Source organism: Harpia harpyja, chromosome 7, assembly GCF_026419915.1.
Source record: "Harpia harpyja isolate bHarHar1 chromosome 7, bHarHar1 primary haplotype, whole genome shotgun sequence".
Taxonomy (NCBI): Eukaryota; Metazoa; Chordata; class Aves; order Accipitriformes; family Accipitridae; genus Harpia; species Harpia harpyja.
The window spans coordinates 42,020,762-42,036,652 of record NC_068946.1 but is presented as its reverse complement, the minus strand read 5'-3'; the positions used below and the strand labels follow the sequence as shown (position 1 = coordinate 42,036,652).

The window sequence follows — 15,891 nt, the reverse complement described above, 5'->3', positions numbered from 1 at the left end:
GCCACTCAGTATGTGCATGATGAATTCTATGACTGTGCTCCTCTGGGTCATCTTTTAGACTTGCAATATTTTCTAGCTTTGGAGGCAGAAGCATCTGCCAGTTCCTTTTTAATTGCTGGTCAGCCTGTGTTAAGCCAACTGGCGACTGGTGGGAATGAGATGTCTACGAAGGTTAAACACATTTGTCAGTCACGTAAGGGAACTAGCTACATTTGTTGATGTTTAAGTGACATTCTCAATCTGGCTCCAGCTGCCTAGCAGGATTGCAAAGTGAACTGAGGTCATGGGCCTCCAGATAGGCTCCTTTAGGGGCTTTTGGGGGTGTGTTTTTTTCTAAGTTGAAAAAATGCAAACTGAAAGTGTTTTGTTTTTTTAATATAGGATGGCCTGAATATGATCCTTAAGTCCTGAATGTCTCAAGCATTGAGTGGGAAGCATTCAAATAAGTACCTATTTTTTTCACTACCGTGAGAGATTACAAAAAATTGGGGGGTGGATTTTTTTTTTAAAACCCTATGAAACAGTGTCATCTAAGCAAATGCAATAACTGACTAATCATACCAGCAAACATGTTTAACCGTTTCACCTCTTTGTTTTCTCCACGCAAAACAAATAGCAAGAGTCACCTCCTAAAAATGTGCAAGCACTTTCTTAGTTAAACGCCACTGGACACTGAAGAGATGGGCCCTGTTCTTTCGAATCATCAGCGACATTTCCACTGAAGAGTAAATTTACTGAGTAAATATCCCTGGGGAGAAGCTGCTAATTAAGGAGCAGGTTTCTTAGCCAGCTGCTCCTAACTGAGAAAATGGTGGTTCATTTTTAAATATCTAGGCTATGGAGAGGGACACTGTCACGCTGAAGATGTGCAAGTTGCCAGAGAGATATTTTGTGGTAGAGACGACTGAAAACTGTCATGCGCTGTTCTGCAACCAGGAATGAACAAACATTTCCACCTTATGAGCAGCAGATGGCTTTCTGGGCTAAATACTTTAATATTACTATTTTTTTCAGAATGGCAACATCAATAGCCTCACTAATATATTCCACCCTTTGTTTAATTGGTGCCTTCCTTAATTATTTTCTCTTTGAGCTGTAGCTCAGGTGAGTGCTGAAGATGAGTGCTGAGGGTGGATGTGGTGGTGTAGTTAACATCTCACAGTCTGATGAGGGTGACTGCTGGTTTCAGACAGCTGTAAGAGGTTCTGTTGGTCCTAAACTCCTTCATTTCTGGGTTCCTCTGAGGCAGTAGGACATGAGGGGTAGTCCAAGGCCCATTTCCTAATGCAATGTTTCATTATTTTATACATATACATTTCTCCCAAATCAGAGTTCTCAGCTGCCCTGATTTAAACGATTTTTGCTGATGTTATGTGATGGTGATAAAGTTGTACGTTTTACGTGTGCCACCCACATGTGCTCCCTGAACTAACCTCAGCTTCTCCGAGTGGTGCAAGATGTCTTGCCAGCTGCTCCAGCCAGTTTAAGTCATTAAAAAGTGCTATTGAAGTTGGCAGGGATGTTGGGTTCAATCTGGGCACATTTAAAACCAGTTTCTGTAAATGAAGGTCCTGCAGAGAAGTCTCAGACTCCAAAGGCATGTCATTACCTTCCTTGCTGTTTGGTTCTTCAAGGCTAAATGACACAAGACCTGTGGTCCTGGTGAAATGTGACAAGGACATTGCTTATGAATGATGGATTTATAGACCAAATTCCTGGTATCCATTTTTTTTTGTTTTCTGCAGACTTCTTGTCAAATATCTACCACTGGGTGAGATCTTTCAAGCCAGGAAGTCTTTTCCTGAGCTAGAACACTCTCTGTAACGTTTTGCCATGCTCCCTTTTCCAGCTGATGATTTAAAAATTACTATTTGATTTTCAACACAAGCTTTGGCAGTCCAGAATGAATGTAAAGTTAGTGGGCATAGGCCACAAAGCCACCAAATGTTTCTGACATTCCACTCAAGCACTGCCATAGACACAGGCAAAAGAAAGACAACTCTCCTGTTGACATGTTCAATCAGAAAAGGTTTTGGACATACAATATGTAACGTCATGGCCAAGGTATTTCTTCACACTGTGCAGTCTGGGAATACTTTTTCTTCTTCAGCCTGAACACTTTGAAATCTCTAACCAGTTTAATGTCCTTATTACCACTAGACTTAAGAGCTGCTACTACATCTTTCTTGTCCTCAGCAAAAAGAGAAGCAGTTTGAAGGCACCATGCTATTCTTGTAGCCACCTGGAGGTTGGTTATGCTGACACTGATCATTAGCGTATTGCTAGCAAGTATTAACCCCAGCCTCCATCACCACTGAAAGAGTGTCCTGGGAGTGTTTTGTTTCAGAAAAGTCATCCCCAATGTAGTCATCAGCATGAGATGGCATAAATACTGCCCTTTGGTCTCTATTTCCCAGAACTTCCCTCTGCACAAGGGGACCCCCAGGAATCCTGTTAAAATGGCTCTGTAGCTGTTTGATATCTGCAGAGAGATGTCATTCAGCCCTACAGTCACAGGTTATACTCTGGCAGATAACAGATTGAAGACTACAATGATGTGTAGCAAGCCAGCTTTGATACTGGTAGTGGTCTCATCACAGCAGCATGGCAGCCCACGTGGACTCCTTTCCTCCAGAAGTGGCAAAAAGAGGCCACGCTGCACTCTGTAACACTGTGGCTAAACTATGCCTGCTCTCCTCTTGGGTTGTTCTGGAGCTAGCACAGCATATCTCCATGCTGATCTGCAGTCTGCAGAATTTGAAGCTGAAAGGGATGACTATAATAATCAAGTGTGAATCCACTCTTACCTAACACTGCTGGAGTAATATGCCCAGTAAAATTTTCCAGCCCAAGGCCAAAAACATGATGCCTCTCTTTTTTCTTCCCTCCCTCTTCTATGGACTTAATAGAAATTGCCTCCAGCAATTCCATATACATTAGAGAAGGAAGAAAACACAACAGGCAGTGCATTGCTTGAACATTATGGCACTCCAGGTGTGCATGCTCAGACACAGGGAGCTGAAAAGAGGATGACAGGCATGACTGCAATAAGACTGCCAGAAATTACACTGCTCATGATTAGTATGAATCCCTATTGTGAGGCAAAAATGAAGCAAAATAGAGAGAGAATAGAGAATAGGGAGAATAGAACTGGTTTATGCACAGTTTTTTATTTGCAGTTAGTGAGACTGGGCTGATGTGATGGAGAAGGTCAGTGGACCAGATAATCAAAATTCAGAGGACAAAAAAAATTCTTAATAATACTCCTAATTAATAATCCATTTATTTTGCCTGTCAAGTAGTAAAATGGTAATGTAATCTGTCAGACAAATTATTCTGTACTGTGGAAACGGGAGAAGTTTTGGTACTGAATGTGAGCCAAAATCAGCTCTCAGCTAAACTGGTGTAAATTCCAAAACACCTCTGGAGAGATGAGCCCATGTACTTCTTGTTTATGTTAATGTAGATTTGACCCCAGGCAAAATGCCAACTTGAATTCAATGGTTTTGAAGAGCAGCCATCCAAGAAAAGTTGCCATTGGAATTCAAAGCAATTTGATAAAATAAGATGCTATTCACTGATCTCTTTAAATGATTTAAGGTAAAATTGTACCACTATAGAAGGTGAGATCTGTTCTTAATGGATGTCAAGAACCTCCTCCATTGTCTCCCAACAAATAGAACAGATGGTTTCTGGCTTAAAGTCAATGCTTCTCTGATGAAGTCAATGGGTAAATCCCTGTTAGCAGCAGCTGAGAGCCTAGATAAATTGCATATCTTGCTGGCTCTCTTTGAACACAAATGTGCTGGTTGCTATATTGATCACCTGGATATAGTAGTACCATTTATATTTTATATACTGGTGTGTTCATAGCATTTAAAAAGAGCAAAGAATTTTTTTTCAGATTTACAAACTAAGCAACTAGTACAAGGTCACAGACCAAACCTAAGCCCTGTTCCATTTTCCGCATTACGCCCCTTTCAAAGGCTCCAGGTAAGAGACAGGCTATAAAGTACTTCTGCAGGGACATGATTTTTAGTTTGGACCAATCTGTTACTCTATCACATCTTAGTTTCAGCTTATTCTGTGTGGTCATCTCAGCTGTGGCGTGCAGGGTCAGGCAGCCTTTCCTTTTTTTATTGACTGTCCCACTGCCCTAACAAGCAAGTCTGAAGAAGGTCCCTTAACTTCCTTGCACTTGGGCTTCTTTTCTCATGTCTTTCTAGAGTAAAGTGATTGTAAGATGTTTACACTGTTATTCCCTGTTGATGCATCTTTCATTCAGTATCAGAAAATAGGATTGTGATTTAAGTTTGGACCTTTAAGTGTAACATTAGTGGTGATAGACAGTAGTTCCTTGTCCTGGCTATGCAATGAGGGGATGGGAGCTTTGCAGTATGGTTTGGGGCAGCTGAATCAGGACCTCTGATATCACACTGAATAATTTAGCAGGTGTTACTGACCTTGATCTCTTCACAAATTCCCCTCTAACATCCATGACTATGCATGAGAAAGTAAATGCCTTTTATCTCCTTTTTTTTTTTAATTTTCACTTTAAAAGCTCACCTTATCCAGCAGCCCTCTCAATCAGCTAAAAAGCCTTCATCCTAGTAGTTCATTCTCATTTTCCCTCTCATTTTTGGAAGCTTTGTTTCTATCCTCCAAAGCTCAGCGGCGGTGCTCATCTGGGGTATACCGAATGTTACAAAAAGTACAGCTCTTAGGAACCTGAGCAGCCAAACATCCTGGAGAGGGAAAAGGAGGGATGATCTTAACTGGACTCTAGGTCCAATCTGGGAAGACTACCAACTTCATTGTGAGTTGTGTAGAGGTGGCAAAATTCCTCCTCTACAGGAAATGTATACGTTGTTTTAAGCTCTTTACAAACTGGTTTTACAGTAGCTTGTAAGTCAACAGAGCTGACCTTATTGAGGGAGGATGTGGAAGGCTGAAGGGAGCAGGTATGTCCACACTATGTAGTGAAGGACAACTGGCCCGTGTCCTCTCTCACTAACTCTAGACCTGCAAGCAGTCTTGCAGCATTAATGTGCCTGAATATAGGAGCCAAGCAGGGCTGCTCATTCACCTCTTTAAACAGCCAGACTGCTTCTGGGGGCAGAGGTGCCTCTGAATAATGTTGCAGTGCACACGCATATGCAGCAGCTTGTGCAGCTGTGCTGTGGGCTTCTCTGGCATGGCACTGCATCGCGGTGTGCACGCAAGCGTTGCCTCTGCAAATGCTGAAACCGGTCCTAGAGTGAAAACAGTGTGAACACATCCTTCAGTGACAGTCAGTGGGTCCCTATCATTCAGCATAGGTAATGTTTGACTCTAGCCTTCTGCAAAATCTAGTGATACTTGGAATAGTTTGAACTTGTGCTATCAGAAGCTCTGAAATGAAAGGAGATAGGAGGGGGTTTTATGATGATTTTCAGAACAGGGAATAAATGAAGGACCCTTTGCTCAGGGTTGTGGTGCTGTCAGTGTTCATTTTCTCCTTGGAGACAGTAACAAAGTAGCCCCAGAAAAGCTTTTTAACTCTATAGTATGACTGTTGTTCCATATATTTTGGTTGCTGATGCATAAAAACAGCTCCAAAAGTTCAAAGAATTTTTTTCTCCCTGCTACTTAATTCCCAGAAAAGTAAGCTTGAAAGGATTTTATCAGAATAGGTTCTTTTCCTTTTAAATTATTGTCCTGGGCTTAAACCATGACAATTATATATGTGTGTGTGTATATATATACACATACATTTTTTTTTTTCCCTGTAGTCATTTGTGGAAGGATAAAATTTCATATTGGATTCCTTATTTTCTTGTGCATTTTGATTTGTTGCGGTACTGTTATTTATGAGAAGTCACAATGCTTTTTTTGATACAAAGACTGAAAGAGGTGTTTGGCATTCATTTTTATATGAATTATATTTATTTCTTCAAATACATTAGAACCAAAGTAAAAACATTTTTTCTGTATAATCATTTACAATATATCTTTTCTTGTATTGCATATAAATTATAATGAGTCTGGGCCTTTAAATGTTTGAAATTGAGTTATAATTCTCACAGTTGTCACTGTGTTCTGCATTGTCTGTTACATCTTGATGAAAAGGAATAGTAAAATCCACCAATATTAGTTTAATAGAACAGTGCAAGACCTGCATGCCCTCTGGTGGAAACTATCCTTAACATACTAATGTAGATCAGCTTTTGTGGCAATGCTAAATGTCTGACCTGCAGACATGCACTCCTTTGATATACTTAGTTACTCAATTAAGTTATGTTATTCCATAGCAGAGTTTGTTAGCTAGTAGGAAGGAAAACTCTTCCAGTGCATTATTTTTTTTACACTTTTCATTACAGTTTGAACTCTTTCATTTCTCTTCAACCTCTTTCTTGACTTTTTAACCTTGTTACTCCACTGTAATAAAAATAAAATGAGTTATATGTTGTGTAAAGGTATTGAACAGTATCTCATTATTGACACAGGTTTTATAAGTAGAATTTTGCTCTGCTTTTAAGGAAGTTTACAGGTCCGATACAAGCTGAGTAAGGATGGCCTCCTCATCTTCACCATTGACTCTGGAAATTTTGCCAACCGAGAGCTGCACCATGTGAAGATTAACAGAGAAGGCAGAGAGCTCATCATTCAGGTATGCCATGGTTTATGTTGAGAGTTAAATAAAACTTCGTGCCACAAACAGACCCACGGATTTCAATGTCTCATCGTCAGCAGGAGGCAAAGGTTTCACACTGATCTGGTGCAACCAAAGCTGGTCCAGCAGCAGCTGTAGGTTAGACCAAAACTCCAACCAACCCTGCTTCAAAGAGTGTCCAACTGTGGTGGTGTCCTTTGAGTGATCCTTCCCTTGTCTCTGACAATCTGTGAGTTAGGAAATACCTTTGGCCAGAAGTTCATCTGGACCATTGGAGTGGTTCTGGGGCTTGGGGATGTCTGTGTGACCTGTAGTCCCAGAGGAAGCACATGGTATGGATCTTTAAAAAGCTGACAAAGGCAGAAACACAGCTGAGGAACGAGCACCTGGGAATGTAATTTCATTTAGGGTATGTACCCCAAGAGACAATGTGACCCCAGCTGCCTTATCCTCTCACAGAAAAGGAAAAGCTGAGGGAACACAGGGTGCAGCCACCATGTGCATGATGATGCCCTGTCCCCTTGCTAGAAGCAAGCCATGCTGAATGTGACAACCTCATGGGAGATGAGAACCCTCCTCTGCCTTGTTTCCCTGCATCGCCTGTTTTTCCAAGGCAGGGAGAAGAGGACTATCTTACTGCTCCTTCTGAGGCTAATTATAGCAGTTCAGATTACAAAACAAATTGGCTAGATCTGGGCGGCAGTCATTTAACAGGGAAGGGTGGCAGAGTCTACAGAGAAGCTGTGTGTTAAGGAATAGAATGAGAAGGAGATAGAAACACAGGGAGTGCCACAGTTTTTCTTTCCTCTACAGTTTCCATGTCTGGGTGGTAAAATGATAACACAGCACGCAACTAGGGTGGGTAGGGCTGATTATCTAGGAAGGAGGCTTATGCTAAAAGCCAGGGTTTTCTTCAAGTACCAGTCTTCTATTGTCTGCTGCACTGTGGTTTTCTTCTATGCAGAACTAATTCTTCACAAAACATTTTTAGAGAGGCCTCCTTTGAGTGTATTCTGAAGTGGCTAGACATGGATTTTGGGAAGCAGGGGGATTTCAGTGTCAAACATTTTAAGCTTTTCTGCAGGGGAAGTTTCTTCAAAGCCCTTTATATGACTATTCTGGTGTACCTTTCAGCTTCTCATGCTAAAATCAAAGCATATTCACTTTGCTATCTTTAGAAACTGAATTGCGCTTGGGGGCAGAATTAACTGATTTGCAGCTGAGAGCATTCCCAGAAGTTTGCAGTACAGAGAGATCTAGGGGTGTCTACATGCTGTTGTAATGAACTAATTTTATTGACCTCTTCCAGGTTGATCAAGTTCTCAAACTCAAACACAACTTTTCTGAGATTGATTTTAAGGCCATTAAATCACTCACCTTGGGCAAGGTCACAGGTAGGTTCTACTAAAAATATTCCTGATTCATCAGTTGTTATAGTGCTGGAGTTAACCTGTACTGTGTGTTGGGTTTTTAATAGGATTGGGGGGTTGTCTGGCTGGTTTGGCTGTAAGAGTTGGCCTGAGCATTCCAGTACTCCTGTTTGTATATCTCGTCAATGGAAAAATTTGGCAGCTTTACTTGTTTGCACTGATAACAATATTAACTTCTCCCATTTTTCTCCCTAGTAAAGTGATTCATACTGCCTGTGTGGATGCACAGGGTGGCATCTTAGCCTAATGATACCATTTTGCTGACTACAGCTTGCTCCTCTCAAGCCATCTCTGTTTCCTAACTGTAAGAAGAACAGCACTGTGACCCTTCATACTCTCTACCCCTTTTTCACTCCTAGTCCTTTTCCATTTGAATTCTGCAAGGAATATTTATATTATGCGTAGCACTGAGGCCACAATTCTGCGTGCTCTGTACGTGAACCTTCTTGATCTTTACCCCTCCACACTACAAAGACATTACAAGACCAGGAAAACTCTGCCTGAAATTTGGAAAGTAGAACTCCTCTGTTTTGTTGTCAAGTGTGTTATATTTCTTTATATGAGTCTTATTTGTTCCCAGTAAGATTCTAAGTGCTTCCTTGGTTATAGACATTTTAGTCCTTTGTTAGAATTGGACCTCCATATCGAGCCTGACATCTGTTTCACTGTTACAATTGTATATGTTTTATTAATAACACCAAAGGCCTGCAGGACTGGTAGCTAGACAGAAACTATAGACATCCTCTAGTGTCTACTTGTACAATATAATTGTATATAATGACATTAGTGCATTCTGCATCATGTTTTCCTAAGTAGATTAAGGGCAGGAACTGTTTTTATCCTTAATTATATTTAATGTTTGTTCAGAATGCAGCAATCTTCCAAGCCTTTGTGGACAGGTTTGGGGACCTGACACTTTTTAGCCCAAGTCAAGCTAAGCTAAAAATCTCATTTTGTCAGTGGTCAGCTGTAGTGCTGAAAATCTGCAAGAACGTTGCTCATCGTGACCTCTAACTAAAGCTCCAGCTATAGATACCAAAACAATAAAGGCTTTTCTAACCAGCAAGATGGAACATAGCACAAAGACCTTCAAACTTGTAGCCAGCAAGCTGACAAGGTGCAGCTCAGCATCATGGAGAGAAACTAGATTTAGTCACAAAAATATGATTAGCTTTACAAGTACAAGGTTGTTGCAAAGCCAAAAAGCCCAGATGTATCTCCAGAGGTCTGGCATTCAGTTCCACTGAATGCCACAGACTTGTCTCCAGACAGCTTTTAATGGATATATCCTTCTGTTATTTCTCTCTTGCCCCAAAGTTTATTAGGATCTTGTTTTAGTAATAACAACAATAGCAATAGTTCATATTCTGTAATGACACTAAAGCCATAAACTTGGCCGTCTAGATGGTGGAAGATCTTACTGCTGTACCAGGAGTCACACAATGCATCCCAGCAAGTCACTTTAATTCCAGCCTAATCCTAATTCTGGTTTCTTTTTCATATGTTAAGTGAATTTCTGTAAACCTGTTCTTCTATGTCAGGATTTCATTTTCCAGGTTTTATCCCACAGCTGTAGCTGTGCTGAGTAGAGTCCTTGTGTCCTCACAGAATCACAAATCCCCCTGAGTCGTCTTCTCTCCAGGACGAACAGTCCCAGCTCTGTCAAGCCTCTCCTCACATGAAAGATGCTCCAGTCCCTTAATCACCTTTGCAGCCCATCAGTGGACTCACTCCAGTAAGTCCATGTCTTTCTTCCACTAGGGAGTCCAGAACTGGACCCAGCACTCCAGTAGCGTTACACTCATGCAGAGTATGGGGGAAAGATCATCACATTCTGTCTGCTGGCAATGTTCTTCCTAAGGCAACCCTGGATGCCAGGATGTCATTGGCTGCCTTTGCTGCAAGGGCACATTTCTGGCTCATGGTCAGCTTGTTGTCCACCAGGACCCCCATGTCTTTCTCTGCAAAGCTGCTTTCCGTCTGGTCAGCCCCAACCAGTGTCGGCGGATGGGGCTATTCCTAACTCAAGTGCAGATCTTTGAATTTCCTTTGTTGAACTTTATGAGGTTCCTGTTTCACCATTTCTCCAGCTTGTCAACGTCCCTCTGAATGGTGGCACAACCATCAGGTCTACCAATTGCTCTTCCTAATTTTGTATCATCTCCAGGTTGCACGCTGTCCCATGCTGGCAAAAAAAAAAAAAAAAAAAAATCCCTACTGCTACAAAGTCAAGAGTATTGCCTTGTTATATTAAGAGGAGAGCTGGACCATGCCATTTTAAGAATGTAGAACTTACATAAGTATGTCCATTCATCATGTGTACTATTATATGGGTAAAATGTCAACTATAGATTCTTTAAATAATGGCTCACCAGAAGGTGAATACTGGTGACCTAAACCAATATCCTCCAAGTTCTTCCTTGTGATTTTTCATCCCCTCAGCAACGCATAAACTTCCAGAGGCACACGATGCTTCGAAGTAGACCTAGACTTCCTGTAGTGTTTATTTTGGATGCCACTTGGATTTAGGTACCTAAAGGCATTCATTAGGAACATTTAAGTGTCCACTGAAATAGAACCATATAAAAAACCCGTCTGTTCTATGCATCCTACGTATCCATGCTATACTCTTCTGAGAATTTGTCTCTCTTCTTTCCTGTCACACCACTGCTCATTTGCCTGGTCTTAACAGCCTGATCCTGGCTGCTTAACCAGATGATTATACCATCTTCTTTCTTGACTCCACCATTCATTTCCCACTGGCTGAGAAATCTCAAAGAGACCTTCCAGCAGGACATCATAAAAGCCTGAAACCTCTTCCTCACCAGATTTTCTTATGATAACCATTTTAGCACAGCTGGAACTTTTGAAAAGTGCACTTTTATACAATGACCACTTTTTAAATAATAGTGTTTTCCCCGCTCCTACCTCCCCCCCAGCCCCATTACACTTCCTTTAGTCAAAAGCTACTTAAACTCTTGATTTTTTTTTCTGCTTTTCAAATCTCCTATATTTTCCAATGGCTGCCCTACACCCAGCTTTGAATTCCAGGAAAAAAAACTCCATTTAAGGTGGAGGAGGCTCACCTGACATTCAAAACATAGGGACACTCACTCTGCCACAGACTGCTTGAATGACCTTGGGCAAGCCATTTATGTGCAGATATAAAGGTAAGCAGGCATTTTATTCCCACTGGAACCAGTCTGAGCTTTACTCTCTCTGTTCTCTATCAGGAAAGCATGGATAATACAACATTCCTACATCAGAGGGGTGCTAGGAGAATAAAAGCATTAAAGGCTGTGAGCTGTTCAGATCCACAGTAATGGGGCCATATAGCTGCCTTAGAATGATCAATCTAAATATAAGTGTGGTTTTGAAGACAAGGGAGTAAAAAGAAGCAGCATTCAAGTAGCCAACAGACGTTTGTTGAATTCATCCTCACAGTATCCAACAGCAATAGAAAAATATTATTATCCTGTAGTTTTTCGTCCTTTTACTTCACAAATATAGAGGCAAGACACAAAAGGACCTATCCAAAGCTCATCAGTATCAATGTGAGTTTTTCCATGGACTTTAGTGAGTACTGGATTCAGGCCCCAAGTGGGTCATACCGTTTATGGCAAAGCCTCAGTGAAATCTTAACCAGAGTCCCAGTTCATTTACTTTAAGTACTCCTTGCAGAGATCATACTGCTGTATTTACCCACATGAGCTGTATTGGCAATCTGACCTAACTGTGAAGCTGGCGCCGCTTTGAACAAGGGATTGAACTTCATGACCTTCAGAGGTGTCTTTCAACTTAAATTATTCTGTAATTCTTTGATCTCAGAGCCACATTTGCATATGTTTAGTTCTTGTTTAGAAAAAGCTGTTATCCCAATGGGAAATATAATTTATTTGTTTTGGGGTTGACCTTAATGAATTTTTTAAAACTTCTTACTGTGCCCCAACATGTCGAAATCTTTCACCATTATAGTCCCTAGAAAAAAATAATCACTGATGCAGAGAAGTGAATCTCATTGTCTGCATATTTGCTTCCGAGCAATTTAATATACGAGCTGTGTAGTGATACCGAGTAAAAGGGTAGCACTGAAAGGGATTCAAGGGTATTCTGAAGAAAAAGGTTGCAAAGATTTCTTTAGCACCTATTAATGTTGACCTAATTTACTTGTGTCTTCAAAGTGATGAATTAGCAGATCTTCACACATTGGCAATGTAAAGAACTGTGTAGTCTAGCACATAACCATGATATCTTTTATCTCTAAAAGCCTGAGCTGAAACACACTCAAGTTGTAGGAGTCTTTCCACTGAATCGTTCAGCTTTGATATAAAGTGTACATAGAAGAAAGTTCATCTGGAAAGTAATTTTATTAAAATAATTATGTAGGTGCAGTACAATTCTTACGATTTCTACAATAACTTTTCTTATTAAAAGTTCACAAGAAGAAAATGGAATCTGTACACTGAAGAGATCATAGAGCAATTCATCCAAGAGTGATATTGTACTGGGGGAGATGATAACAAGATAATTAAATCAGAAGGGGTAAGCTGGCATTAACTCTGAGATACAAAAGCTTCCCTAGAGAAGGATCTCCTTTTAGAGCATTTCTATGGAAAAGACTTAAGTCCATTTCTTGGTGGAAAGTCATTCCCTTTTTCAAGCTCACAAGATCACAATTTGCTTGAGAAATTTAAAGTCACAGTCTCAGAATATTGTGTTCTAGCATTTCAAACAATATAGCAATGGCTGCAAGAGATATTGGCCAGACTCTTCCGGACACTGCAAAGCTCTTTTCTTTACTGCAGACTCTTCTTGCCCTAAATACCTATTTCTCAGAAGGACCATACCTTGGAAAAAGATCTCTTGGGTGCATTATAGGGCACCTTTAAAAGTCTTTGCTTTTCTTCCTAGTAGCCTAGTAAAACATTAAGGAAAATCAAAATGACTACTTAGGATAAAAGAGGAGATGCATTTGGGACCAAGATGGCAGCAGTTAAAATAAGCAAAATTTGGCTACCTTAGGCACTTCAAGCAATCCAAAGTCTAAGCCAATAACGTCCTCATGTGTCTATGAAAAAGAGACCAAATCTATTCAGACTTTTTCCCCAGCAATATCATTTACCATATGATCATAACACCATGCTTAAATCCTTGTTTCCTTGATGATAATACTGCCTAAATAAGTGTGCAAGGTCATCTACTTCTAACCAGAAATTTTATTTTTAGCCTGAATTCTTGCTACTTGAGTTGATTTTAGCCATCTGCTCCTGAGAAAAGCATGTATTTGCACATCGTCTCTCCATCTTCTTGCATATTTTCTTCTTTTTATAGATTATATTTTGAGCCCATGCAAAATCACATAGGGCTGGCTGTGTTGTGACAGATTAGGATTCAAATGTCAAAAACTGTGACATGTAACAAATTTCACATTGCAACTGCAAGCAGTGTTTCATTTTGGATGACAAACTCTCTCTAAGAAAACGTACTAGATGCATGTCTGAAATTATCTCCGCTAAACCTAATGAAACAAAAATTCTCAAATGTTCCACTTGGCACGAAATGTTCAATGGCTGGCAAGCAAATCCTGGCACATTCTGCTCATTCCTGTGAAAACTTGTGAGAAAAAGTATGTTTACTTTGTTCTTGCTGTCCCTTGCTTTTTCAGAAGTGTCTTGTAGGTGCATTGAGCGCCTGGAGCCTGTCTCCTGTTCAAACTCATCCTTTTCTTAAGCAAGAGCCAAACTGGTTGAGCTCAGTGGTTCTAACCAGGAAAAATTTCTGTGTTGTTCACTCCACTGCCTTTGTGGCAGGCTCACACCAGGAAATGAGATAATTCCAAACATGCCTTTTTGTGGGTTCCAGTCTAATCCAAGATTTGCTTTCTGCCCTTTCCAACTTAACGATTAGTATCAGCAGTGTTTGCTGAGGTTGTTGAAGGACATAGCAGCATATTTTTTGAGGTAACTACACAGTACCTACTAGTCAACTCTTCTGAGACAGGTGCAGTGTGGAGACTACAAGAGTCTCTTACTTTAAGGTCATGGGCTCAAATCTAGTGACAATGTCCAAGAAGTAATCTTGCCAGTGCTGTTCAGCACCTTGGCAAAATGAGGATGGATACACTTTAACTGCCACAAAAATCATCCTTCTATTTCTCAGACAACCAGTGCTTCAGCATACAGAGTAAATCACCCTTTGCATTTCTACCAGCAATTCACTTTAATTAATTAATTAGGGCATAGACATTTAAAACAGGCTATGCCTGCTCTCACTGATGTTAAAAATAAATTTCGATTAAGGAAATCCATGATGGGCCTTCCTGTATGTAAGTGAGCACACAAGTAAACTTTGGGCTTAGATTTTAATTTCTGAGTGACATGAAATTAATGTTTATAAAAGAAAGAACAAAAAGATATTGGCTAATGTTTATGGTCCCTTTTCCACAGTGATATCTTTAGAAAGAAGGTCTTTTGAGCCACGCTCCCTGCATGCAAATAACACTTTTGTTTTCTCTTTGATTCCAGTTACCCGTCATATTAGTTATTGTTTACTATGTCAATTTGTTGATACATTGCTGAGCAACTTAATGCTTGGTCCTAGAGAATTCCAGCAGAATTCTATTTATGATGAAAATTAAATCCCCATTACTGGGATATTAAGACTTAAAATTGCTTTATTTATTTAAGATCTTAAAACAAGTGTGTTGTATATGGCAGAGGTGCGCAAAGAAACAGCAGTGGAAAAGGATGTCTGTTTTGTTGAATAGGAATTATTCAGCAGATAAATTATGTTGATACAGTCAATAAAGTTTAGAAAATACAACTACATGTTAAACTTAATCCTCATTATCACAGAAAACCATTGCAAATACATAGAAAACAGGAGAGCAAAACCAACACAAAACTTACTGAGCTGTGACATTGCAGACAGCTTCCAAGGAGCAGCTAGAGGACCCAGCAAGAAGCCAGACCAACTTATGTACAACTCAGCAGACAAAGCTCAAAAATTACTTCCTAAAAATATGGGTAAACTTAAGTTGTGGGGAATGAATAGTTAAATTAGTCAAAAGCCAAATAAGATTGCCTTCTCACCCCCCATGTAGAAATCATCCAAAGTAACTCCATCTCCAGTACCGAGAACAGAAATGCAATGCTAAAATGTCAGAAGATCAAACCAAGTCAGCAGCAGCAATTCAGTGTGATTTTCCAGGCCAGTCAAATGCATTGAAAGATTCACAGCATAACCAGGTCAGAGGAAGGCCACTGATGTTTCGTACGACCTTGCTTCAACACAGACCTTGGAACTTCACTGAGTTGCTTCTCTTACTAAGCAACATGTCATGTACTGAAAATATCTTTTGGAAAAATATTTTGTCATGATTTAAAGACTTCAAGTGACAGAGTGGCCTTTAGTAAGCCTTTCACAGAGGTAACCATGTCTTAATCACAGATTTACATTATCCACTCAAGAATTCAGAGGGCAATACAATTCATTCACATCCAAGTTGTGCAGGTGTCTTATTGAGAAACAGTGAAAGCCCCACTTTCTGAAAGACATAAGGCATGCACCTAAAGCCATGAAATAAAGTGAACATCATCTGTGCACTTGAGATTTTTACCAGAGGACTCTGGAGTTGTTTTTGGTTTGTTCTTTGATTTCTTTTTTCAAATTTCAAAGCCTTTCAACAACAAATCTCCTAGTTCTCATTCATGCAAAGCTTACTTTGACAAAAGATTGCTGGAATTGGCCCTTAATTTGACTTTAGAAAAGCCTTGAAAAGTACTGTATCTTAGACTTTTCAAACTACTG

At 40.1% G+C, this 15,891-nt stretch overlaps 1 protein-coding gene across 3 annotated transcripts in view; it reads left to right on the top strand.

Moving 5' to 3' along the window:
- Nucleotides 1–15,891, top strand: part of CNTNAP5 (contactin associated protein family member 5) — a 316,013-nt gene that overhangs the window by 281,964 nt on the left and 18,158 nt on the right. For all 3 annotated transcript variants that reach the window (XM_052792720.1, XM_052792721.1, XM_052792719.1), the window contains exons 20-21: nt 6,519–6,649; nt 7,962–8,046. In XM_052792720.1, the coding sequence (XP_052648680.1) occupies nt 6,519–6,649; nt 7,962–8,046 (216 nt within the window). The remainder of the gene's footprint in view (nt 1–6,518; nt 6,650–7,961; nt 8,047–15,891) is intronic.